The 27,846-nt window shown below is 43.8% G+C and overlaps 1 protein-coding gene across 1 annotated transcript in view; it reads left to right on the top strand.

Annotated features, from left to right (window-relative positions):
* GNAI1 (G protein subunit alpha i1) overlaps nucleotides 1–27,846 on the top strand; it is a 314,590-nt gene that overhangs the window by 187,657 nt on the left and 99,087 nt on the right. Inside the window, exons 6-7 of the mRNA XM_078674173.1 lie at nucleotides 2,696–2,825; nucleotides 21,211–21,364. Coding sequence (XP_078530299.1) covers nucleotides 2,696–2,825; nucleotides 21,211–21,364 — 284 coding nt within the window. The remainder of the gene's footprint in view (nucleotides 1–2,695; nucleotides 2,826–21,210; nucleotides 21,365–27,846) is intronic.

Raw genomic sequence — 27,846 nt, forward strand, 5'->3', positions numbered from 1 at the left:
TTTTTGATTGGAAAGTGGCAATTTTATTAGCTCTTACTTCAGCCCGAAGGGTTGGTGAAATTCAGGCCGTCACCATTTTGGAACCCTTTTTTCACTTCACTAAAGAGTATGTCACTTTATGAACAAATCCCAAATTAATTCCTAAAGTACCGTCTCTATTCCATCTAAATCAGCCCGTAAAGCTTAAAACCTTCTTCCTGGACCCAATTACGCCTGCGGAAAGGGGTTTACACTCGCTTGACGTCAAAGCGTTGCCTAAAATTTTACCTCCAGAAGACTAAGGATATTAGGCTATCCAGTCAATTATTGGTTGCCTATGGTCAAGCCACACTGGGACAAGCTGTAATGAAGGCAACTGTAGCCAGATGGATTGCTTCGGTTATTCAATTTTGCCATGATAAAGCCAACAAACCTTTAGAAAGAAAGGTCAAAGCGCATTCTACCAGGACATCTGTCGTGCTGCGACATGGAAGAATGTCCACATGTTCACAAAGCACTACTGCCTACAGTCTGCGTCGCAGGACGATTACATTGGTGGGACAAGCTGTTCTTCAACATCTTCTTCATTATGGTTAGAATTATAATGTCTCTGATAATGCATTTATTTATGTACGAATATGAACATGTTCTCTTATGTTTACGGTTATTAATTGATGGATATTATTGCACAGTATGTTATTATACTATGATTACTTCATTCTAAAAATGGTTTTCTATATTCTGGTAATTTTATAACCTTCCTGAATGTGTTGGGGAGTATGTACACTCTGTCTCCCACTGTCCGCAAACGACATTATTTGGCTTACTGCTTGCTATTCTGGTTCAGGCATATGAATCTATGAAAGATACCCCAATACTGGATAAGAAAACAAGTTACTTACCTGTAACTACAGTTAACCAGTATTGGTATCTTTCATAGATTCACATGCACCCACCCTCCTCCCCGGCAGGACAGTTCTCTATTTGGGATACCTACTTCTCACTTGTGCTAAGAAAATCTGAGGCGAACTGCCTCTGATGGGAAGGTTCTAGAGGGTGCTGGCAGCTGATTGGTTAGAACCATTTTTTGGTTCTTTTTATATGAGGTAGATAGGCTACTAGGTTTTGGGCCTTTTGGGCCTCTTTTCTTTTTAGCCTACTACAGTGCTTACTAAGGAACTGCTTTTGTGTGTATATTTTTACCGTGGGACTCCCGCGACGGGGAATGATTCAGTTATGTGAATCTATGAAAGATTTCAATACTGGATAACTGTAGTTACAGGTAAGTAACTTGTTTTCTTATTCCAGATCCTGGATCCACAGATGGAAAAGTCTTGTTATCTTGTTTTCTTTTCTTTTTTACACTTCTTATTCTGCAGTCTGATAGGTTGGCTGTGAGTGTGTTAAGAGCCACCAGAAATGGTGAGCTTCTTTGCCAGCTAAAGTGGGAATGCTAGTTATGATCGCTTTGTAAATGATGCACCTAATTTTAAAGATGGTGCCGTCCGGCAAGGTTAGCCAGTGGAGTTCCATCAGGATGGGGGGATGTAAGCATATTTCTTCAAGACCTGAATGTGCTGCAGCATGTAGGATGCCTCTCAGAAATTGAAATATAATATTGATGTCCTAGAGGCAACAATTCACAAGGATTAAATAGGATTGCTTTAAGTGGGCCTGAAACAAGAGTATACCATCATGCCTTGTAGAGATCTGTTCCTTTCAGTCTCTTGCAAATAGGACCCATCAGCATGGGACTCTGACGGAAAAAATGTTCTCCGATGAAGAGTGGAAGTAGCGATGAAGCTTTAAAACTGAAGAGTAGTCTTGAGCACAAGCAATGCCTGGGGAAAATGGCTCTTCTCGAGATTCACTTAGCTCCACTTTCTGGACCACGCAGAAGGAGATCCAAAAGAAGGTATTTAGAAGTAGACCATCTAGTACATTGATATGGAGACAAGGTACTACTGCTTTACTCTTAAGAAGGGCGTTTTTGTTTTGTCTATGTAGCCTTCTGTATCTAGGCAAATACAACTCCATTCTCAATGCTTTCACTTTCCTTTAAACTTTGCATAGTACCAGTCTTTTACTATCCTAACAGGAGACTTCTTTAATGGTAATAGTCTGTGACTGAGCACTCAAATTCCTCCAAGATGGGCAGTTTGTTCTCAGAGACCTCAGTTTGTGAAACTACTTCTGTAGCTCCTAAGATGAGGTAATACTCTGCTCTAGAAAAGGCAAGCACCCTAAAACAATGACTTTCCCACAAATGGATGTGCATCTTAATAGGTACTCTCCAGACCGTGGCACTGCTATTGACCAACACATTCACAAATGTAAGGACTTATTCTATTCTCAGGGATGCCAACACCTGGGATCCTGGAGCTTATGTTAATATATTTGTATAAAATGTGTATATGGATGTTCAAAGCTTTTTAGTATAAGTGTATTAATTGGTAGAGACAATAACGTTTTGCAGCCTATGAAAAGGCTAAACCTGGACACATTGTTTACATCTTTCTGAAACTTTCTTTTTTAAAGGAAAAGAGGTGAAATTAAGGGCAATTTTAGCAGGCAGAATGCTCAATACATTAGAGCAAAAACTGGTACTCTGCCTTTAAGGGATAAAGTCTGGGAATGATTATAACTCAGTATCTGGCTCCACATTCTTACATTTTGAGATTTCTGATGTTTTAATAATGATTTGTTTATTTTGTAGAATGTTTGATGTGGGAGGGCAGCGTTCGGAAAGGAAAAAGTGGATCCACTGCTTTGAAGGAGTAACTGCAATAATATTTTGTGTGGCCCTAAGTGATTATGACCTGGTACTAGCTGAGGATGAAGAAATGGTAAGTACAAACTATTTGAGAATTTGACTGAAAAATGTAGTCCTTGAATGAAAATGTTAGTAAGAATAGCGGCCTTTGTAGACTGTAGCATTGCTCTTTGGTGAGCTCAACTACAGAAAGTGTTCGGTTTCTGATTCTTAAGTCCCAAACGCTCAAATGCTTGTCAGCTACATCATGGAGATGATTACAACTGTTCTAAACTAGAATAACCTGAAAGATTGTGAAAACCAGTCCCACTACACTTCTCGTTTGGGTTTTTTGTTACTCGAGTGCAACACTTTGGAAAACTCCTCAGCTTGGCTGAGATGCTGTCTATAAGCTTTAAAACTGTTGTCCTTCACCTTTCTTTGATGCCATTTTAATCCATTCATTTTCCCTATTGAATTTGTCATTTCTAGGGGTTTCCCTAGGCATCATTTTTAATGCCCGTGGTTCACTGTGTTCGTGAGCCTGTAAAAAGTTTAGTCTTGCTGTGCAATACCTTGGCTTTTGCCTCAGCCTTTAGGATCTTCAGTTCATCATGCATGTCTGCCTTTTGTGCCATCTTATCTTGGTTTGGCTTAGTTTCTTAAAGTTGTTGACATTGGAACATCAATTTGTTGAATTACCCCTCTTCCAATATGTGCACAGCTGCAGACTGTCACAACAGTATTTCTTCCTTTAAGAATGTTCTGTTGCGATCGTACTGCTCGGTCTGTGGTACAAGTATGGTAAGAGTGTTTGTCCCCTTCTGAGTTGAAACATGCTGAGTATTCATCCTGCCACTCCTGAGTTCCTGGTCCTCTATCGTTGCACCTGTGGTGACCTCTCATGGGACCTTTTTGCCCCTAACGTTTTCCATGCTGTGACATAAGGTATGAAGTGAACATCTCTTCTGCAATGTCCTGAAAATCTTTAACATTTTCAGAGCATCCAAACCAACTACCCAGTCCCTTGTTGCAGGCCATTTGCAAGTTTTTAAGTGATTTAGCTAAGTAAAATGTTCTTGCCTCAATAGTTTTTTATGGCGTATCCTATGAACAAAGATTGAGTTTCAAATGAGACTACTGCTCCTTCCAAATTGATCTAATAAGACGATTATGAAGTTTCTCCCACATTATGCAGTCTTTCATGAGTTATTAGCCTTCTCTGTATGCTAAGAAATGTTAGTTATGTACCTTCCTTGGCCCTGTACTAGGATTATCTGAGTTGCGCCCTCTGATTTTAAACTGGGCCCCACCAAGTTGTTCCAGTGTGTATTTAATTGACACAGTGAGGGACTGTTTCGCCAGGTGGGGACTAGGTTGCCCTATCCTTGCAATTCTCCCCACCCTTATCCTCCTCCCACCAAGGCATACTTTTTAAAGGCCACGACTACAGTACCTTTGGTTACTGAGCTTTTCCATGTCCTTTTTATTTACACAGCAGTGATCTACTGAGTGCCCCTTTGGGGCCCTCTCTCTAGACCAAACGATTTGTGCCCTTTTACATACTGGACTGTATTTTATGCATTGTTTCTCGACAGTACATTGGACCTCTCCAAGTTATAATACTCCCTTCACAAGCCCTTTGTGAGGTTGCTTCTCAAGTGCTCCTATTTTGCCTATTTATCTTTGCTAATGGCATGCATTCCATGAATACTTGGTACTAAACTCAAGACTTACCATGTCTGCTCTAATTCTTCCAAAGTTACCCTACCTTGAAGGTGCAGGTTATTGGAGAGTAAAGCAAAGGTGTTTGGATTGATAACGTCTTCCCTGGTGACTCGCAAGCTTTGTGTGACGCAGAAACTGGGTAAAAATGTGAACCAGTCCCATTCACACCCAGTTTCCTGGTCTGCCCAACTTTTGGAGCCGGCAGGAAAGATGTCATCAATCGGGGCACTGAGTCTATGCCCTGGCGCATTTGAGCCCTAAATAAGGGCTCTGTTTCACTTGTGTAACTAGGTGGAGCCCCATTTGAGACCCCGACGTTGGGACGGGGCCTGCCTAGAGATGCAGGACAGAAATATCTATAGAAGATATAGCTTGATGTACTGTTAAACAACAGGAAGGTCAAGAACCATCTGAAAATTGGTGACTTTTGTGTATGGTCCATGGGCCATTGGCCATACCATGGAACCGTGGTCCGTCACAATCCTAAAATGACTGCTCAGTAAGTAAGATATATATATATATATATATATATATATATATATATATATATATATATATATATATATATATATATATCCAACAGCCAAATTCTGACAAGGACGAGACCCAATTCGTGGTGTTTCTAAAGATTTATTGCGCCCAACACCAGTCTGCCACGACTCGTTTCGGCTCCCAAAGAGCCTTGATCACATGACGCAGTCAAGAGGCCAGGTCACCATTTTTAAAGTGCACGAATGCGTGTTAGACATAAGACATACTGCGTGCCTAAATGCATTTGTAGTTCCGACATCAGTTGAGTCTTTAAAACCAATATAGGGAATATCAAGGTAAAATACCCAATCACAATAACATTCACAATAACTGTATAAATACATAATGTCCAGCACTGTTCCTAATACCTAAAACTATTATGCACAAGATAACAGCAACATGAACAATCTGCATAAAGGGGGTCAGCAGATAAAAGAACATATAAATAAAAATACCCCAATTAACAATTTACATACATATGTTCATTGTTCATGATTGACTCATTTTGCAAATATGAATATAACAATTGCCAACTATGAGCACATATTAAAATTGTCAACCGTGTGTTTGAATAAAACGATAAAACCAATTTTAAGACATGTATAAAAATATATATATGTTGAATATAATTTATAAAATGAGTTCATAACTATTAAATCAGATATAAATATATAATTGATAATACCCATGTGGGCAATGCAATCACTTGTGCAAAATCGCTAACGGTTCAGTGCAAGTTGGTTCAGTGTGCATCTACACGCAATAAAGTGCTGACAGTGTGAATAAAAAAAAGGATAGTGCCCAAAGGTAAAAAGTGATAAAATATCTTAATGATCTATATGATGGTAAGTGTGGAGGGTACGGGAATTAGAATAAACGAATGGTTGCTAGATACGATGTTGTTGTATTGATTCAGAAATGGTCTTGGGTGACAAAACCCCATAATATACGACACAGTTAAAGGTAAGTATGGCATTCTTCACTCTTGTTAAGCCCGTTTGGCATCTTGCTGTCCAGCAAGATGATGTAGCGAGTCTCAAGTTTGCGGAGAAGGCCTTCTCTGTCACCTCACCTGCGTTGGGGCGGGACCCAATCTATAACAAAGTAGGTAAGGCCTTGTGGGTTCTTATCGTGGACCGTTTCAAAGTGCCTGGCCACGGGATATGTGGGGTCTGCATTGGTAATGGCCCTGAGGTGTTGCAATATTCTTTTGTAGACCTGGGGCCTAGTGCTACCCACATATCTAAGCCCGCATGGGCATTGCAAAACGTAAACAGCAAATTCTGTTTTGCAATTAAGTTTCTCTCCAATCTTAATGGGAACTGGAGAGAAGGGTATTGTGTATTCAGATCTGCTGCTACCATTTTTGCAAGCCTTGCAGGTTGCGCATTTTAAAAACCCTCTGCTCCCTGCAAGCCACGTACCTGTGGCTACCTCGGGGCTGCTGGAGACCAAACTCGTCTCCATAGACCTCGCTTTTCTGTAGGTGATATTGGGCCTAACAGTTACCAAATTGCCAATAACCGGGTCACTTCTAATGTGGAACCAATTGTTCTTCACTATGTTACGAATGGTTTTGTGTTGGTTGCTGAAAGTCATTATTAGTCTTGTCTCATTGTTGGCCTCAGTGCGACCCATCTTACCACTAGCCTCAGTGGGAAGCAACAAATGCTGTCTCTCAAAAGAGTTGGGCCCTCTTTTGTGCAGAGTCAATGGTATGCAGATCATAGCCTCTAGCCAGAAATCTAGATCTGCATTCTTCTTGTGCATTGAGGCAATCAGGATCATTGCTACAAATCCGTCTGATGCGGAGCATCTCCCCATAGGGGATGCTCTTTATCAGATGGGGAGGATGGTGACTGTGGGCATGTAATATTGTGTTGCCTGCTGTCGGTTTTCTGTGTAGTTTAGTATGAAGCTTGCCCTGATCTACATAAATCTCCACATCAAGAAACACGATCAATGTTGAACTTATAGTACTGGTAAAATGCAAATTCAAGTTGTTAACATTCAACAGATCAATAAATGTCACGACATCCGCCTCAGAGCCATCCCAGATCATAAAAAGGTCATCAATGTACCTCCACAAACCTTTGACCTTGAGATTCATAGTTGCTGCAAAATCGACCATGAGGACCTGCTCCTCCCAAAAGCCCATATGAAGGCAGGCATAGCTGGGGGAGAAGCAGGCCCCCATTGCCACGCCTCTGGTTTGTAGAAAGTATTGATTAGAAAACAAACACATTATTCTCTAAACAGGCTGAGATCATTTCTACCAACATGTTGGAATGTTCTGTGCAGTTACCAATTCTTTTAGCAAGGTAGTGTTTGACTGCTCTAATCCCATCCCTATGATGGATACTGGTGTAGAGGGATGTAACGTCCAGTGATACCAAGAGAAAGTTAGGTTGCCAAACAAAGTTGGAAAGTTTGTTTAAGAGGTCCCCTGTATCAAGAACGAAAGATGGAAGGGACCTGACAAAATCTTGTAGAAAAAAGTAAATGTATTTACTGGTATTTTCCAGGAGGCTATTCTTAGCCGAAATAATCGGTCTCCCTGGGGGTTGCTGTTGATTTTTGTGGATCTTAGGGATGAAGTAAATCACAGGTGTGACAGGATGTTCATTTTTGAGGAATTTGAATTCATCCCAGGATATCAGACCCTTGCTCCTCCAGGCCATCAGTTTAGAATATTAGTCATTTTTTGCTGTCTGTACTTCCTGGGCATTCGTTCTCCTGTAACAATCCCTGTCATTCAGTTGTTTAAGAGCCTCTTCCATATACATTGTTCTGGGCCAGAGAACAACATTTCCCCCCTTGTCGGACTGTCTAATAATCAGTTGTTTTTGTCCTCTCAATTTCTTAATGAGTCTGTGATATTGAATATCACGGTAATTGTATTTTTTCTTTTTTGTCACTTTTGAATTTTTGATCTGTAGTTCTTTCAATTCACTTGAGACTCTGTCATGAAAAATATCAAGATTGTCTTTCAGTAAGATAGGGCAAAATTTGGGTTTGAAGGTGGTCAGAGAGGAGGGGAGCACTGGTTCAGGTTCACCGCCCAGAAATTGCTGTGAGCTGGCTGCTTCCTCTTGTTGTATATCAAGAAACTCCTGAGTTAGAGAAACCCCAAATTGCGGTGGGACGGTAGATGGAGTATGTTGGGTGATTGCGGTGGTCATAGCATTTGATCTGCGTGAGTTATGATATTTCTTAAGCTTGAGCTTACGTACGTATTTAAACAAATCAATACGAGTGCTGGCATAATCAAAATCATTTTTCGGGCTGAAAGATAAACCCAATGATAATATAGCAGTTTCACAGTCTGTTAATTTTGTGTCGCTCAAATTGACCACTGTTTTGGAATCACTTAATTGGTGGATTGATTTTGTTGCCACTTGGACCTCTGCCTCCTCTGTCGCCCTCCATTGCCTCTTCCTTTTTGAGCATTTCCTCCTGTCTGCGCGTTTGGCATTGATTTGTTTGCGCCTGTCGCTCGAGTACCTGAACGAAGCGTTTGCTTGCGATCTTGTTGTACAGCTGCCATTTCCTGGGCAGGGGTAAATTTGCGAAACCACACTCTTCTCATTCGTGTGGCTTCATTATCTGATTCGCTGTCAACTTGTGAACTATTGCCAGATACAGATGAAACCTCCAAAAGGCTGCTAGTATTGGGCTGACTAGATGTTGCTGTTGGAATATTTTCAATGCCATTAGATTGCTGTTGTAATTTCAAATTATCGAATTTACGAGCAAAGGTGAAAATCTGCCCATGCTCATAGTCGAGCCTGTCTCGTTGAAATTAATATGCTTTGCGCCGTTTAATGATTTCTTCCTCATGTTTTAAACGTGCTTGCATCTCCTCCCGATACTTAGTAATAGTTGGTGTGCATGGGATTTTGGCTAATTCTGCTTCCAACATTTCAATTTTAATCATCAGTTTTTTCCTGACACTTTCAGCGTATTGCACCAGAATCTGCATAAGACGTTTGGATGAGTCTAGATTGCAGAGTGCCCAGTCCGTGAGCATTTGGGGATCAGGATCTTCGTATGAAGGTGCTAACATCAATCGCAACCCCCGAGGTACTCGTCCTACCTCCAGGTAACCAGAAAGGGAGCTGTGCTCCCACCATTTCGCCTGCTCGCTTTTATAGCATTTTTCTAGTGCCTTGAACAAATCCTTAACAGTTTTGCCCGGTTCCGACACCAAAACTGCATTAACCACTGTAGTGGGCCCCCCAGCCGGGGAGTCCGTACACATTCCCTTAGAAGCCTCCACACGGCCCCGTACTGCGTCTGCAGACATGGTGTGTCAGATTAGGGGCAGAGTTAGTTGTTTGCAAAAATGGTCGTAAGTCAATGAGTCCTACCCGTCAATGCTGGGCAGCTGACCCGTTGCTCCACTCCACACAGGACTTACTGCGGGACTCCGGCGATGGCGATAGTACTCCCGGTGCAGCTCCAGCTCTCAGTCGACCGACGCCGACCTCAGACCCGGAACAGCTTCCGTTCTTCCTGTCGTCGTCACCGAACAGTCTCCGCCTCTCCTGGGGCTCCGGCGGCGTCTCCTTCACGGAGTTGCAAGATTGCTCCAAGCAAATGGAGTCGTAGCTTCAAGCCGCTCTAGCCCAAACGTGGAGGGGTCTCGTCGGCTCCAGGGAAGCAAGCCTGGATATACTTGCGGTACGTAGCGCCAACAGCCAAATTCTGACAAGGAATAGACGAGACTCAATTCGTGGTGTTTCTAAAGATTTATTGCGCCCAACACCAGTCTGCCACGACTCGTTTCGGCTCCCAAAGAGCCTTGATCACATGACGCAGTCAAGAGGCCAGGTCACCATTTTTAAAGTGCACGAATGCGTGTTAGACATAAAAGACATACTGCGTGCCTAAATGCATTTGTAGTTCCGACATCAGTTGAGTCTTTAAAACCAACATAGGGAATATCAAGGTAAAATACCCAATCACAATGACATCTCTCTCTCTCTCCCTCTCTCTCTCTCCCTCTCCCTCTCCCCCTCTCTCCCTCTCTCTCTCTCCCTCTCTCTCTCCCCCTCTCCCTCCCCCTCCCCCTCTCCCTCCCTCTCCCTCCCTCTCCCCCTCTCCCTCCCTCTCCCCCTCTCCCCCTCTCCCTCCCTCTCCCCCTCTCCCTCCCTCCCCCTCTCCCTCCCTCTCCCCCTCTCCCCCTCTCCCTCCCTCTCCCCCTCTCCCTCCCTCTCCCCCTCTCCCTCCCTCTCCCTCCCTCTCCCTCCCTCTCCCTCTCCCTCCCTCTCCCCCTCTCCCTCTCCCTCTCCCTCCCTCTCCCCCTCTCCCCCTCTCCCTCTCCCTCCCTCTCCCCCTCTCCCCCTCTCCCTCTCCCTCCCTCTCCCCCTCTCCCTCTCCCTCCCTCCCTCTCCCCCTCTCCCTCTCCCTCCCCCTCTCCCTCTCCCTCCCTCTCCCCCTCTCCCTCTCCCTCCCTCTCCCTCTCCCCCTCTCCCTCCCTCTCCCCCTCTCCCTCCCTCTCCCCCTCTCCCCCCCTTTCTCGCTCCATAGGTTGACACTCCTTTCCTACTGTAGCATAGGGGAGCTCATTGTGAAGATGTTACTCTTCATAGGTTGACACTTCTTTCCTACTGTAGCATAGGGGAGCTCATTGTGAAGATGTTACTCTTCATAGGTTGACACTTCTTTCCTACTGTAGCATAGGGGAGCTCATTGTGAAGATGTTACTCTTCATAGGTTGACACTCCATTCCTACTGTAGCATAGGGGAGCTCATTGTGAAGATGTTTCCTGCTTGCAAACCATACAGGATGAAATGAATCTGGAAACTGTTAAGCTAATACCTGAAATATTTGTCTGTAGAAAAAATGGACTGGAGAGGACAGTGCAGGGTCTGTTCTGTGGAAAGATTTCTGTAAATTCTGGTTCCTGTGAATGGCTCATGGAATCTTGCTGGAAGCATTCTAATAAGAGTAAAGATTAAGGAAAGCAGCCATATCTAAAATAAGAAAATATGAAATGCCTGTGATGCCCCATCAATGCAGAGATGTCTCTGATCGTCTGTTTAGGTACCATGTTGTGGAATCCCTGCCACAGCTTCTACTTTATCTGCTTTGGGCCATTTTGAACCATCACCAAGTAAATCCCCAGATATCTAAATTGTTTCACTTCAAGAATACACATATTTGGGTTGGAAGTTAGCTGTACTTGTCAAAGTCCTCAACACTATTAACGTTCCAGGTGTTTTCCCCATGAGGGCCTTAAAATATTATGTAGATGAACCTGCATGAGCTTCTCCAAGGAGTTTAAAAATCTGTCCAGGAGACACTGAAACATTGCTGGTGCCCCATTTGTACTCAAAAGGTATTACTTGAATTGGAACAGTCTTTGTGGTTTGAAGAAGGCTGTTGTGTACAGAGTACCGAATCGATGGGGCACCTGTTGCTATCCCTTTCCAGGGGGCAGGACCCTGCTACAAGTCTTTAAAGAAGCTCTCAAAGTCATTAATAAGTTAATCCACCCTGGGCCTGCCATATTCACTTGTTGAAAGTCCACATCAAAGCATAAGGTATAATCAAAACAAAAGAGGACCAACCATTATTCAGGGGCTCAATAGTCTCAAAGTCTAGCATGATTTGCTGTTGCTGATGTACTACCTCTTTACATACTTCAAGAATCCCATATAGGCATACTCTGACTTGGATTCCCAAATTACTTTGTCTTTTGCTCGATCTGGGAACATAAGACCTGGAGAGAATAGAACCTCTTTTCTTCTTTCAGCAGTAAATGTTCGAGGCATGTGTACTGTAGATACAAATGCTTTGCATAAGTCATCCATCTAGTGTTGGGCTCGGATGATTACAAGTTGTTTTTGTTCCACAAAGTTTTCTTTGAGTCACAAGACTGTGTGACTCCTCTTCTTTGGTTTGCTGCGCATGGTCATCGACCACATCAGATTTTTTATTTTTCTGCAGATTGGTTCGGATGTAATATTTTGCGCTCCGGTTCGAGTCTCCTTTCGGTCCGGGATATATATATATCTCAATTGTATTGTTTTCGATCAGTATAGTATACATATTATACTAGGTTTCGCAGCAGGTTTTCGACTCGTCTCTTTGGCCTATGGCCCACGCCTAGCCAGGCAGCACTTCTCCATTTCGAACAAGATTGAGTGGACTGCTAATTGAACACACTATGTTCTATTTCTTTCCGAAGTGCCACTCCAAATAACCCTCACACCGACCAACATCTCGTTTGCAACTTAGGTCTCACTCGAATATTAAGAGAACACCTGTGAAGCCTGCAAGTCTTTTCGGTCTAAAAAGAAGAGCTAGACAACGAGATGCAGCGCAAGTAAATTTCAGTTGACAAGAGTTGGAGGAAGAGGCTTCAGCAGCACAGGAAGAATTCTTTTCCGTACATTACCCCGATTCCGAGTCTCAGTCCGAAGAGGACTCGGCCACTCTCCAGCCAGCACAAAAACAGCATATCTGAAAGACACGTTAGTGATAGATTCCTTACCTTAGAATATCCCCAGGCGTCAGACTGAATCCGGAAAGTTTTACGTCCGCAGTACCCCTGCACGTCGGTTGGTGGCGGCGTGCACCTCCGCGTCCGTCGTAGGCGCCGACATGACGTCATTGAGACTACTTAGGTGCCACCCATGCGCGCTGATGTCAGTTATTTCTTTTTCTGCGATAGCAAGAGCGGATCTGGTTAGAGCACGTACCCTAGTCACTTTTTGACTAATTTTTTGGAGACTTTTGTCTCCTTTCTTTTTTGAGTCTTTGATACCTGGTGCTACGTAGGGACGTTTGGGTTTAAATACTGTGGGGCCTGTCACCGTACGATCCCCCATGGCGTCTGTCTCTACTATTTGGAGCGCGACCATGACTCCCGGTCATGTTCCGACTGTCTGGCCATGGATCCGAAGGCCTTGCTGGAGCGGTCCCGTAAGCTGCTGGAGGCCCAGCAGTCGTCTCTGTGCCGTTCGAGGCCCAGGGGTTGCTCGAGGGACCGACCGCTGAGCCACCATCACTGCTCCTCGGGGTCCAAGTCTTCACATTCGGAGTCGGGTAAGAGACGTCAGAAGAACTCTAGGAAGCGCTTACTCTCTCCGTCATTCCCTCATCTGTCTCCGGGACCAGGGGTACCTCCCCCACGGCTCCGTTAGAGCCAGGGAGTCCCACGGCCTCCCCACCTTATCCGGGTCAGTTGGAGACTCAGGCCCAGGTGCAATATTTCTTGCGCCCATGGACCGCCTCTTCAGGTCTCAGGCTCCTGACTGCGCGCCTTTGGGCCTCACTGTCCCACCTGGGGGTCTGCCCTTGCCGCCGGTTCCGCTACCGGTGCTGCCGGCGTCTTCGTCACCGCAATGGGTTCCGTTGGTTCCACCTCCGCCCTTGCTCGGGTTTCCGGCCAATTTTGCTCCAGGTTGGGACACTAACTGGTATATGGAGCCGGATCGGCGCCGACCAGTGCCGTTGGACCATTTTTATTCCCCTGTCCCGCCCTTGCATCCTGTGCCTCGGGCCGTAGAGGAGGACGACGACTGGGAGGGTTCAGAGGACTCTCTTGCACGGCAGTGCCAGTCGGAAAAGGAGTGGGCAGAAGAGTCGGAGGATGCAGGTGGCATAGACCTCTCCTCTGAGCCTGGTTTCCTTTCTCCTCCTGTTGTGGCCATGGAGGTGGGTGCTACATACACTGTGGTGCTACGTAGAGCAGCTGAGGCCCTTGACCTTGACCTGCCTATGGTAAGTCTAAAAACAAACCTCCTCACTGAAATCCTTCACCCGGTGGCAAGCTCTATGGAGCCTCTGCTAACGTTCAATGAGGCGTTAACTGATGGGCACCCGGTTGAGTCAAGCCACGGGGGTCCCAGTGGATAAGAACGTGGCCGGGTGACCCTGCCTTTTTGACGGCCCACCCAACTCCAGAGAGCCTGGTCATCCAAGCCTCCAGCTTCCAAAGCGTATTCCCTACCGCCCTACTGGATAAGAAATCTAAGAAACTGGAACAGTTTGGCAAGAAACTGTTTTCCTCTGCCAGCTTGGGCTGCGGTTGGAGAACACCGCATGCCTCTTGGGCCGTTACTCTCATGCTGTGTGGGACACGGTTGCGCAGACGCTGCCTCAGTGTCTGGAGGAAATTCGGGCAGTGCTTTCCCAAGCTGTGGCTGAGGGGAAAGATGCTGCAAAATTCTCCATCCGGTGCGGACTGCACACCGCAGACTGACTGGGTAGGACAATTTCCTCCACAGTGTCCCTCTGACACCACGCCTGGTTACGGTCCACGGGATGTTCAGAGTTCCCTTATGGACATGCCTTTTGATGGTATCCTCCTGTTTGGCGATAAGGCAGATGGTGTGCTGGAGCGTTTTAAGGACTCCCGGGCTAAGGCCAAGTCCTTGAGTCTTTCCACCACGCGCCCGGCCACGTCTGCTTTCATTCCTTTCGTGGGCACGGAAGAGGCTCCCCACACTCGATCGTTCAGCCAAATGCCTGTGCAAAACCAACCTCCGCGCTACTGCAATTGCCTCCGTCTCAGGACAGGGGGCCAGCGTGTGGGTCAGTCCTCCACCGCAGCATCCGCCTCAAAGCCTTCCTAGTCCGAGCTTTGGGGTGCACCCCACGCCGGTGGGAGGCAGGATTCGCCATCACCACCCCCCACTGGCATTCTGTCAGTCTGGACAGGTGGGTGCTGCAAATTGTCTGAAAGGGCTACTCCCTCCCCTTAGTCTGCCCTCCCAGCCATGCCACCTCAGTTCCACTGCATGTTGGGGATCACTTTGCGCTTCTCTAACAGGAAGTCATGGCTCTCTTGGCCAAGGGGGCCATTGAGCGCGTTCCAGGGCCAGAAGTAGGACGTGGTTATTTCCACTACTTTCTGGTCCCCAAGAAGGAGAAAGGGGGCCTGCGCCCCATCTTGGACCTCAGGAACGTCAGTCGTTTCCTCCGGCATGCTGATCGATCCCCCGATCGGACTGCCTCTTCGGGAGGATCTTCTGTCGCAGGAGCAGGGGACGGTCCTCCACCCGAACCTGTCCAGCCTCTACCTCCATGTGTGGAGATTGAGCGTGGACAGTTGACAGCTTTTGACCTTCCTCCCGAAGTCTGTGATGTCATTCTGGCAGCCAGGCGTCCCTCCACTAAGATGGTATATGCCTGCAGGTGGAACAAATTTGGGATGGTGCACAGCAAAGGCTATGGATCCCCTTTCTGCCCCTCTTGCTGAGGTTCTTATGTTCCTCCTCTCTTTGGCCCAGCACGGCTCTGCTCTGGGCACTAGCAAAGGTTATCTTTCCCCCATCTCTGTCTTTCTACGGCTTCCAGATCAGCCTTCTCTTTTTAAGTCCCCGGTTGTTAATCCCTTCCTCAAAGGCATTACAAACACGTTTCCTCCCGTGCCTTTCATAATGCCTCAATGGAACTTAAATCTTGTCTTAACCTATCTGATGTGCGCTCCCTTTGAGCCCCTTCATAACTGGCCCTTACGTCTTCTGACTCTAAAGACAACTTTCCTGGTAGCTAACACCTCTGCCAGAAGAGTGAGTGAGCTCCAGGCTCTTTCTTCTGAACCTCCTTTTCTCTCTGTTCATCCGGACAAGGTGATTTTGTCCTTCTTCTTTCTTGCCAAAGGTTGTCACGCCCTTCCACATCGGGCAGACCATCACTTAGCCCACCTTCTTTCCGCCTCCGCATCCTTCAAAAGAGGAAAAAAGGCTTCACCGTCTTGACCCAAAACGTGCGCTCTTGTTCTACCTGAAGCGCACACAACAGTTCCGGGTGGATGACCAGCTCTTTGTTGGCTACGTGGGCACCAAAAAAGGTCACGCCGTGCACAAACCATTTCTCTGTGGGTTGTTCTGTGCATCAAAGCATGCTACTCATTGGGTAAGAAGGAGCCTCCTGTGGGGCTGCGTGCCCATTCTGCCAGGGCAACAGCAGCCACTACTGCCTTGGGACGTGGCGTTCCCTTGTTGGACTTTTGTCAGGCAGCTACTTGGGCCTCGCTGCACACGTTTACCAAGCATTATTGCCTTGACAGTCAAGTCCGGAGAGACGGCTTCTTTGGCCATTCTGTTTTCCATGACTTTCTGGTGTCATTTTGTTCGCAGACCCACCACTGGGGTTGGTATTGCTGGGGTATCTATTCTAAGGTAAGAAATCTATCACTAACTTATCTCTTTCAGATGCACACGTTACTACTTGACATTAAGAGACATTAGTTAGTGATAGGTTTCTTACCGCCCCACCCATACTCCCCGTTCTGCTAACTGATTTCTAGGGTTAAGGTCATCCCTTTCAGGGCCTTAGTTTCATGGCACCAGTGGTCAGTGTCATACATGGCTCTGCATTCCTGGCTTGGAAAGTAGTGCACAGAACTGATGTCCGCGCGCATGGGTGGCGCCTAAGTACTGTCAGTGATGTCATCTCCGCGCCTACGACGCCAGCGACTGACTCTGAGCCGCACAACGCCACCTACCGATGCGCAGGAGTACTGCTGACAAAGCTTTCCGGATCCAGTCTGACACCTGGGGATATTCTAAGGTAAGGAATCTATCACTAGCTAATGTCTTTTACAGATATGTTGTTACACAATAGTAACTTGTGCACCAGGAGTACTTCTACCCCTGCTCCGTAATCCAAATCCTCAGTCTTCACTTAGAGAACTGCTTACGGGCCGCCACTGCACACCAGCTATTGCTTGCTCTGAAAACATGACTCTGAACCCTCTCCCTCCGGCTCTGAAGGTTTGGCCTACAGCATGGGCCTCTGCATCTCTTCCATCCGAGACCAGAACATCTTACTCTTTGGTCTCTGCACTGGAAAAAAGACTTGCTGCAACTAGTCCATTGCACATTCCTATTCCTTCTTCATCTGAACCACAACCAACACCTTCACCACCTCACTCTCCACAATTGTCTGAGGTTGGCAATGTGTCTCAGTAACAGTATATGAGGGTCAAGACATCCCAGATGACACACAACCATTGGATCCTTGTGAGGATATAATATTTATTCTCATCTGGACACTGATCCTGATTTATACCCTAGCCGTCTATCACCACCTGATGATGCATCTCCTTATCAGGATATTATAGCCAGAGCAGCAACTTTCCATTCGGTACCTTTGTACAAGTACACCTAGAGGAGGACCTCCTCTTTGAAACTTTATCTAATACACAGAGTTGCACAATACTTACCACTTTTAAATGGTATGACACTACTTGCAGATGACATTTTCAAACAACCAGTTAAAGCAAGAATAATTACTCCTTACATTGATGGAAAAAAAATACAAACCACCTCCTTCAGACCCAATTTTTTTATTATAGGTCAATTAACTCCTGACTCTTTAGTAGTAACCAATGTTGGTAAAATAGCTAAACTCAAACTGGAGAAGAACTACCACCAGAAAAAGAATCCAAACTTATGGATGCCTCTGGTAAGAGTTCAAGCACATGCAACTAACCATTGGCGTATAGCTAATAGCCAATCATTACTAGCATGGTACGACAGGGCCCACTGTGACAAAATGGAGGGCCTTTTTCATCTTCTCCCAGAGGAGCACAGAAAAAGAGGTCAAGAGATTGTTAATGAAGGCAAACTTATCACCAACAACAAATGAAAAAGGACACAGGTAGCAAAATCCAACGGGAGCTCTACAAACAAACACCTATAGAGGTTCCTTTCGTAGGCCCAATTTTAAACAAGGGGCAAGAACAATTGTGAATGAAGAGGTATCAAGCACAACAGGACAACTGCGAATCTGTTAATGATTGTGGTGGTTTTGATCATTGGAAGGCCCACCAAGCAACTGTGCTACTGAAAAGGCATAGTTTGTCAACATCTGCTTTGACAATGTCGATCATAAATTTTGTGGGTTTTTCATCTTTCACTGATACACGCTTCAGCCCAATGATTTCAGATATAATTATTTTTGGTCTTTAGAGCACCCTCAATTTGAGTTTTAATCCTAAAGGTACTATCTGGCTTATTTAGGTGGCCATCCAGTATTTCCACTTGCATATAAATGTTAAACTTACTCTAGAGCAGGGCTATGGTGATTTTTGTGCTTGCTAGCATTGCTACTGCCCATGACCCGCTTCTTAGCATAACTCTCTACGGGACATTCTTCTAGTTGTTAGCCACTTTATAGATTTCTCACTGTAGCTTTTGCTTAAAACGTGTTACTTCTATTTTCCCTGTATGTGCTTATCTGTCTCTGGTCCGTTCCATGTGTCTCCTATTGCCTGAAAGACTGGCTAGTCACTCGACAGGTCAGTTGTCCCTTCCAATTGTTGGAGTAGCTATCAGATCATCCGTTTCCAAAATCCGTGCAGTTTGAGCGCAGTGCTCATTAGACTATTGAAACCCATCAGAGTTTAAACTGGTTACAATCTCTTGGATGATATCACCCTGGGTATCCCCATTTATAGTAGGTTGGGGGCTTCCTACAAAGCCCCTACCATAGTTTAAGTATCCTTACGAAGAGTTCTCTTAACCTGCTTTACATTCTTGGACAATGCCCAGGTTGTGCTTCCTCCCCCGGAAGTGTATTTGGGTATGAAGTCTTTTCTAGTCTTGAAGGAGCTTATGACCAGAAGCGCCGTATTACTTTTAATGTTGCCTAGTACTCTATTGACAACAGTTTACTGCCAATTAATTGCAGCTTACAAGTTCCTTTTGGACCTGTTTAAGCACCTCTTAAGGGTGTATTGCATGGTGCTACAGAGGATTGTAAAGGTGCTTCTCCAAAAAGCATATTGCTTAAGTGAAAGCCATTCTGACTGACAGGCACATGGTCTTGATTTTATGAATGCTTTGAGATGTAGTGTGAACGGTCCGTTTTTGCAAAGAGAAAAACATGTAATTTAGTCTTCTAATAACGTTCAGGCCCTCTAAAGCTCTTAACTATTACCCCCCTCCGCTCCCCCCATCCCCCACGGCCATCCTTGCAGACATCACAAATGTATAAACTAGGTGTATGCGTACCCTAGCTTTATGTAGTTTGTCAACTGAGGATAAAAAAGAAATTCTATAAAACTATCTAAATTCACCTAAATCACAGAAAAGGGCTTTAATTGCATGGGTGATGATAGCTGTTGTGTGATTATGATTGTCTTTGTTTCCACTGAATAATGTTTTATTGTTTACTAATAACTTTGGCGCAGTTTAATCTGCACAAAACTTAATCCACTTTGGGTGCTTTTGACCAAGATCTGTTAAGCTGAGGCCAAAAGGTGGGATTGCCCCACACATCCAAAGGGTTTAGTGTGCGCATTGTCGAAGTTAGACAAAGTTCAACTGTTGTGCTGTCCTCCAGGGTAACACTCACTGAACTGGAGTGTGTACTTATTAAACTCGGTACATTCCCATGCAAGTGGGATATGTCCCCTGGGCACTGGATGCAAAGTCCTTCAATGGAGGTTTTAATGGTTAAAACCTTTAGTTGTAAAGAACCTCTCTTTATCCATATGTTCTTGTTTTTTAATAGAATGGTTACATCACAATTCTGTGGTGTTTGTTCAAACATGAAACATCATTTCCCAGAATGTACTACTACAGTGCATTCTGGGAAATGTTGTTTCATGTTTGAACAAACACATCACAATTCTGTGGTGTAACAGTTTTATTAAAAAACAAGAACTTATGGATAAAGATTGGTTCTTTATAACTTAAGGTATTAACCATTGCCCCAAACATGATATGTCCCAAATTTAAATCCCAATTGTGGTAGGTCAGTAGGATTTTACTAAAAGTTCCTTTGCCTACTTTGTTTCAAGTCAATTCAGGACTTCTTCAGAAGTTGGCATTTTAAAGTATTCTGATCTAGACTTGAAGAGGTTACATTTTGGAGATCTGTAGCACTAATCTGCAGAACCTCCAAAGGATTAATTAATCAAACGTATATACACACTGTTGGAATACGGATTTGTGTTACTCATTGTCCATTGAGTCACGAATCTGGCTGCAGATTCATAAAGCCATTAACAGTTGCAGAAAACGTTGTTACAGCCGTTTTTACCAAGCACGGTGCACTGAGCTTTCTCTGGGGGTGAGGGAGGGAAGAAACCCAAAAAAGTGCATAATGGGACATGGTGAGCTTGCCCTGACACACTGTCCGATGTGGTAGGGTCTCAAAAGGACCTCCTGGAATTAAAATCAAACAAGATGATGACCTCACTGGATTTCCTATTTTTAGACCCTCCTTGGTCCCTCATAGATTTTAGTGCATTTTAATTGCCCTTGTTATCCCATGCTGTGCAAGGCCTTCAGTCATGTGCACGGTGTTCAGCCAGCCCCTCTGCTGATAACATTTGGAACTGTTGGATGTGGTATATGATTATCAAAATAAATCTCTGAAAAAAATGAGGGTCGAAATGAACTTATAGTTGGCTTTGATTATAACCCCTCAACATTTTTGTCAAAAAAACACCTATTCAGACAAACTACAGTCATGGTTAAAAATTTGAAACAAAAACACTGAAATTGGTACGTTATGGTTAGGAACACAATTCACACAACAGCCATGCATGTAATTACTCACACCAAATGCAAAGTTTATGACCTAATAATATTCTTACTAATAAATAAATGAATCTAAAAGCAAAATGCACTTAACTCCTACTCAGTCCAATAAAGAATGCTACATTCTGCCATCTTTCAAATTGGTATGTGGTAATGAAAAATGTAATCTCATAGAGTATTAACATTTGTAATTACATCTCATAAAAGGGGAGGACGTGAGCGCTGCATTTGGTGTTCTTGGCTGTTGGGAGTTATGGTTTGTGGTCCTAACATGACCTGTGAATTTTAGTGATTTTCGATTTTAAGTCATGACCAAAGCTGCCCTTTTAAAATTATTATATATATTTTTTTTAAGTAAATGTGCATGTGCGTGCTTTAGATAGTCATGCTAGTATGCTTTCCTTTAAATAATAGGAAACCATGCCAACATTTGTAATACTAAATAAAACAGAGGAAATTATAGCATTCACCTTGCACAGGAAGCAACTAACACAGTCTATTGATTGCATGTCTTGCTTTGGTGCGTTCTCCACATAGCAATAGATTTAGTTAAGTGAAAGCATTTACCCATAAGAGATGACATGTAGGGAAAAACCTTTAATAATAACCTCTCTTAGCATTGCACACTTGGGAACTTCTTAATTGTGTATCCCTTTATATACATTTGCTAAGATTGAATAACTGTTAATTGTATTTTTAATTTTCAGAACCGGATGCATGAAAGCATGAAATTATTTGATAGCATCTGCAACAATAAGTGGTTCACAGATACATCTATTATCCTTTTCCTGAACAAGAAGGATCTATTTGAAGAGAAAATCAAAAGAAGCCCACTTACAATTTGCTATCCAGAATATGCAGGTATTATTAGTTGTTGTGAAAATTGCATGCTTAAGCTTCATTTTATTATTTAGGTTTCTTATCAGCAGTAATGTACGAAGATTGGTTACAGTGTAGGACATGCAAGTTCAATTGAACGTTCAAAGTTGGGATTACAATGCTATTGGGTAGAACTGTAATTCTCATAATAAATTATTTGAAATTGTGTTAAAAATAGAGATGCCTACTGTACTAGACACCCACTCTCACGTTTGGCTCTCATATGCCAATATAAACTGATATGATGCCTTATCAAAAACTCACCCCAGATAATATACCTTCAGGATCCCCATGCGCGCACCTGTCTTTACTTCACCTTACCTTGGTGCATTTGACCATTTATTTTCCAACCCATGCCACCAATGTGCTTAGAGCAGCGCTTCAAATCTCTCCAGTGCAAGGCATTTGGTGCTTTACCCATAACAGACCAAGTAATAAGAGCAAAGGCACAAACTAAAGTTTTTCTCTTAAGGAGACTTCGTGTTCATAGTAATGTTGTTCATTCAACGGGCTTTAAATAGTCGCTCATTCCAACAAAAAGTCTTAACTAAAGGAGAGTTCTAGCGTGTGTATATAGTAAATCGGCAGGTTATTTAAAAAAATTCCAGCAGCTCAGGGTAATTTAGAGCTGCTACTGGAGTGAAACAGCTAGTATGGGATTTCTTTTCCTGCTAGTTTTTTAAAGCTAATTTCATGGTAGATGCTGTCTTTATAATAATTGACATGCCTTGATTTGAAAAATTGCTAAATCAACTTCACAGCAGGTGATGCAAAAATAAACAGTTGCTCACTCTGTAGAAACAGGCATACTTATCAAAATTCTCATGGAGCGGAGATAACTTTCACTCTCTGGCATTTTAGGATTTAATCCTCTATCTAAACTGCAGAATTTTACTTTTGGCCAATGTGATTAATTCTTACATTCTGCTTTTTCTTTTTGAGTAAATGGTTATCTTTTGGCTTCACAAATAAAAGTTCACTAAGCTAATTAGTTTACCCAACTTGGATACACAGCTCCTTTATGCATTGACTTTATGCCGGCATCTCAGTCTAATAAGCACATCAAAAGTCAGACTGACCTTGCATCACCAGAAGTATAAGACTACAGGAACCAGTATAGTTGGGGTTGCAGATTAGCCAAATGAAATTTGGCTCAATACAAAGGGCTGTCCTAATTTGGAGATTCCTCGCTTGTAAACACAAATTTGGACTGCCCATATTTTTGGCCTACTGCAGTTTCAAGGTACATATTACAGCCCTGTAAGCTACTTTAGAGCATCTGAATTAATGTGTGCCTTTACGCTTTCGGTTACGCACAAAAAAGCAGAGCTCATGTCTCATTCAGTACTCCTGCTCTTGTGTGAATTATAACATTTTTAAAGTCACTTTTTGGTTTGGTAAGTGCGTCTGTTTGCTGTCTTGTTAATTCATAAGGTTTAAATTGAGCTTTTTAGTCATCCTTTACTGGTTTCTCTGTAGATTTATGCACAGCATTAGAGTTACTACTTCCCATGGGTCTCTGAACTCATGAAACATCCTCAGGCATCCGACTCCATACTGAGTGCAAGCGGTGGGAAGTGGTTGCTGCCATAACCATGCCAGTTGACGAACCATCATGGCATTAATTACTGAATAATGATAGTACAGATCCATGAAGGTCGCCTGGTGCACATTGTCAAATGTGGAAAGGGACATATTGTTCCTTGATCTATCTAGAGAAGCACTATAGTGACCCCTCCCAGGCTCGTGAAGGATATTTTGGAGCAGGTTTAGAAACAAAGATGCGCTGGAGTTTAATTTTGGATCCTCCCACCATAATTCATAGTGAGTGTTGTAAACTGAGGATGCTTATAAGGACCTGGGGTTCTTTAATTTCATCAATGGGGACACTGTTTCAAAAACTGCATTTCTGAGAGGACTCTTAATTTCTGACTCCTCCCTGACCTCCAGAGATGGACTCCTGTCTAAAGGTAGAGTTCCAGGTGGCCATCTACAGCATCCTTGGACATTGGAGACTCTCTCACTGTTGAAGTGGTTGATGCTTTTAAATGAGTGCCCCTTGTCTACTGCAGACCATTTCATCATTCAATAAACAAGCCAACATTTAAAGTCGTGCAAGAAGCCACTTTCTGCCTCAGATGTTATAAAAGCAAAAATAATATCGAACATATGGCTTGAATTCACCATGCAGTTCCGATAGTAATATCCTTGTAGGGGCTTCATATGGTGGAGATCAATGGGTCTGTCAAGTATGGAAAATTATTAATATTGTTATTCCTTTATTGCTTCAGCCGTTTTATTGGAGAATTCAATATGTTGGACACCTGAACCAAACACCTCTTGACCATTTTGAGCCATGCGCACATATTGTATTTTAGCGTGACTTTTTCTAAGCAGTTTGCTGAATGCCAACAATGGTTGCTACTCTTCAGGCTACTGTAACGAGAGAGCCTGCTTGAAATCATGACAAAGCAGGGAAGGCTTCTCTTTTCGCAGAAGAATGCCTGTCTACCAAAAACCCGTGGGGAGAGTAGTTTCCTGCCATCTTCACCTTTTGTAATTAGTAATTGTATTTATATGACACTTACTACCCCTGACAAGGCATCAAATCGCTTTTTGGCATGTAACTCGCTAATCCGGAACCTAAAAGGATTAGTTGTGTACTAGTTAAAGGAAATATGAGTTGATGTGAGCGGTGGACATGTGAGTTTGTTAGTTGGATTGACTAAGACAATAAAGGGATAGAAGAGGGAAGATTCTAGTAAGTGTTTGAGTGATCTTAGTAGTAAAATGAGGTTTGGGATGTGCAAAAAGTAGAGATGGATGTGGGAAGATTCTGTAGAAAGGGATGAAGGAGATCAAAGTAGTAAAAAGAGGTTTGGGATGAATCCAAGGAGGGATACATGAGAAAAGAATTTAGAAAGAGTTCTTTGGGATCTCATAGTAGTAAAATGAGGTTTGGGCGTAAGCTGAGGAGGGAAGAATCTAGAAAGGGTTATTGTGGTGAAGGAACAAAAATATTATGCTAATGGACCATACTCGCCATTAGCCCATATACCTTATTCGTGAATAATAAATCAGTCGGCAATGGAGAAGGTTCAATCGATTATTCTGCAAATACAAGCCCTGACCGGGGAGCCTCAGTCTACACGACCCTCGTGCGCAGAGGAGACTGCCTACATACAAGTGTTACAAAGCATATATACATTTCACACATAGCACGATGCCACCTTACTAGGAAAGATACAACTAGTCAGTGAGCCATCAGCAAGACCCATATAAGGCACAATTGATTGCTAGTAGCTAGGCCTAAGCTATTCCGGGGGCAGGTCAGTAAGGTGCCTCCCTTTCTATCTGTAGCTCGGGGAGTGAAGGAACGGGGTCTGCTAGAATGTGCGCAATCCCACAAGAAGGGCAGGTGTGACCTTGGGTTTCCCTGAGCTACAAACTAGCAAGTGGAGCAGACCGCTAAGCCAGCCATCGTGGTTTCGTGCAGAAAGCTTAATCACGTGGTTTCAGGGAAACAGTACTTAAAATAGAGAAACGAAACAACATGGCTCCGGTCACGTCCATAGGTTTAAGTGGTACAAAAGTGAATCATTCCCAACTACAATAATACAATGAGATAATGCAACGCTAACGTGCGGTTATAAGGTTATATTGTATATATTAGGCCAATAACATGTATTTATCGAATTTATATCCCATCAGACGGCCCTTTTGGCCTACTATAGCCAATATAACTAGATTTATTCTACAAACACTCCCTCATCGATCTGCATAAGATCGGAAACCTCCTTCTGAATCATTTGTTTTTCGACTGTGGCCTGACGAGAGACATTCAAAGCAGACGTTATTCTAGCTGCACAGAAAGAACAGCAAGCTGGGCCGCAATGGAGACATAGGCAGCAAGTAAATATGACTCCAAAGGCTCCAGCAAGAATCATAAATATTTTCCAACCCCAGGTAGCCAAAAGACCCCAGAACCATCCACTAAGGGACCAGGTACCATTTTCAACATGAGCTTCACTAGATGTAATTTCTGAATGGCTAGATGTATGGTAGGGGCCGAATCGGGAATGAAGACACAACAAGAGCTGCCGATCACGCGGCAGGCTCCTCCCCTATCTGCGAGGATGGCGTCAAGAGTCATTCGGTTCTGAAGCGAAACAAGCCTCGTAGCCTGAAGCTCAACGGTAATATTAGACAGAATCCCAGTGGTGGTCTGGACCACATTTTCCACTATTCTGGACAGACGTCCTATACTACAGCTATTGAAAATAGGTCCCCAAAAAGGGGTGAGACCTTTGGCAAAATCCTGAAACTGTTGCAAAGAAGTGTCAGTCTGATCAGTACCATCAGTATCGAAACTCCTAATACTTCGGTTAGATTCTATCTCTCTTTTAACTACTTGATGTGTCTTATGATAATCAGATGGGGCAATATAAACTGGGGGGTATAGGAATGCCCATCCCCGGGGAAGCCATGTATGTGCGTTTTCACCACATACAAAATATACATTGGGAGGAGTAATCACGGGAGGGGTACAGTATGTCTGCAAGGTGGAAGTGTAATTACATCTACTGTTTCCTACCTTAATGTGACCTCGTCCCTGTATGCAAAAGGGGGAAGTATCATTTATAATGAGAATTGGCAAAGCTTTATCATTGGTGACATTTCGTTCTTTAAAGTGCTGAAAATACATAGTGGAGTTGAAAAGCTCAAAATCCTGCATTTCCTCTTGTAACCAGGTAGCATTTTTATATTCAGTGTATACATTCATACAAGCATTCGGGTCCAAGGATCCCTCTCCTCCATTTCCTTAGGCATCAAATCCCTGGTGCTGCTCTATATACTTCAGAATGGCCTCATAATCTTTTTCGGTGTATATCTTAGGTTCAGCTACATAGTGAGAATACATCAGTGACAATAATTGGAACCAGGCTTCACAGCTAGTTAATTGGGACAAGGGTAGGGAAATGAACAATTCATGCTGATGCATTACTGACGGGAGTAACCCACAAACCCAACAATTCGTCTTGTTCGTGGTGCTATGGGTCTGATGTAACATTTCGATAAAAACATTTTTCGCATAAGTATCTCTGTGTCTAGCCTTATGTGGAGGTAAGGAATAAAAGAGATGTTCCTCCGGGGCAGGGGTAGTTCCTTGCAGTTTCTGCACAGGGTGCTGGAATTCTAAATACACAAATACACACATCAGAATTAGTGATTATAATAAAAGCAACGAATGCCACCTTCACTCTTTTGGGCCATCCAGAAAATGATTGCATATTATTGATATACCGTCGAGGGGCAAGTGGTCGTTCATCCTCCATCGCAAATCAGGCAAAAGGAAACATGCTCTCTATAAGTCCAAAGTCTAACTTGGTTCCTCTCTAAAAGTCCAAATCTAATCTTTGTATCCACAAAGCATGCACACCACCAGAGGGTTCTTCTTCCCACTGAGGGATCTTCTCCCTGTGTCCGTTAGAGCCTCACAGGTAGACTCCTATCATTCATCAAGAGAACCAACATTTATATCCCAGTAGTACGACCGCGGCCCTTAACTCAGTCTTTCTTTCTGAACAGAGCTATTTAACACAATGTTCCAAGCTCTCAACGAGCTCAGTCCAGTGTCTCACTCAGTACCCCAGTAATTCTATCCGATGTTCCTCAACTCAAGTGTCTTACTAGCTCCTACCATTGGAAGCTGGGGTACCGCGCTGTTTTCGGGGCCGCAGGTCGTATTTACAACGGCCAGGTTGTTGTAAGGGCGTCTGATGCATTCGAAACCTGTGGTGCCCTGGGAATAACAGCCTCCGCTGGTCGAGCTGTCGCACTTTCCACTGTGGGCAACACCTCACTCGGTTGCCCTATTTCTTGGGCGTCTGAAAAGGGCTCAAAGCTTTGATTCAGCTCTCCTTCCTGGCTTGGAATTCCTTCTCGATTCCTTAGATCAAATGGTAGAGGCAGCGGCAGGCGTTTCAGATGTGCGTCATGGATCCAGTGCTTTCTTCCATGCACTTTCACCGCTGTCCTCGTTGCCAAGAGGACTTGGTAAGGGTCTGTGAGAAGTTGGCCTGATATATGATGTTTCCAATTCTGGAACCACCTTGTATCAGTCCAAGCTTTCCCTTATGGTGTCTGGTTGTAAGTCAACCTTGTAGACAAGCTATCTTAATGGTAGCATAGACTAAGCAGCCTTAAAGGCTTAACTCAAGAGGTCGTGTTAAGCGAGCTGTTTTACCAATCACAGTCCTGTAATATCAAATGAAAGGACACCACACAAGTATATATTATAAAAATATATGTATTTATTACTTAAAATAATCCCCAGTATTCTTTATGAACAAAGGGGCACAAGCGTTAAATCAAAAGCACAGTATAACATACAAAGTTGCACAATTATGGATGAGGGCGAGGGGCCATTCAGACCATATACTAAGAGTGGTATAAGAGATACC

The sequence above is a fragment of the Lissotriton helveticus genome, chromosome 1_1 (genome assembly GCF_964261635.1).
Source record: "Lissotriton helveticus chromosome 1_1, aLisHel1.1, whole genome shotgun sequence".
Taxonomy (NCBI): Eukaryota; Metazoa; Chordata; class Amphibia; order Caudata; family Salamandridae; genus Lissotriton; species Lissotriton helveticus.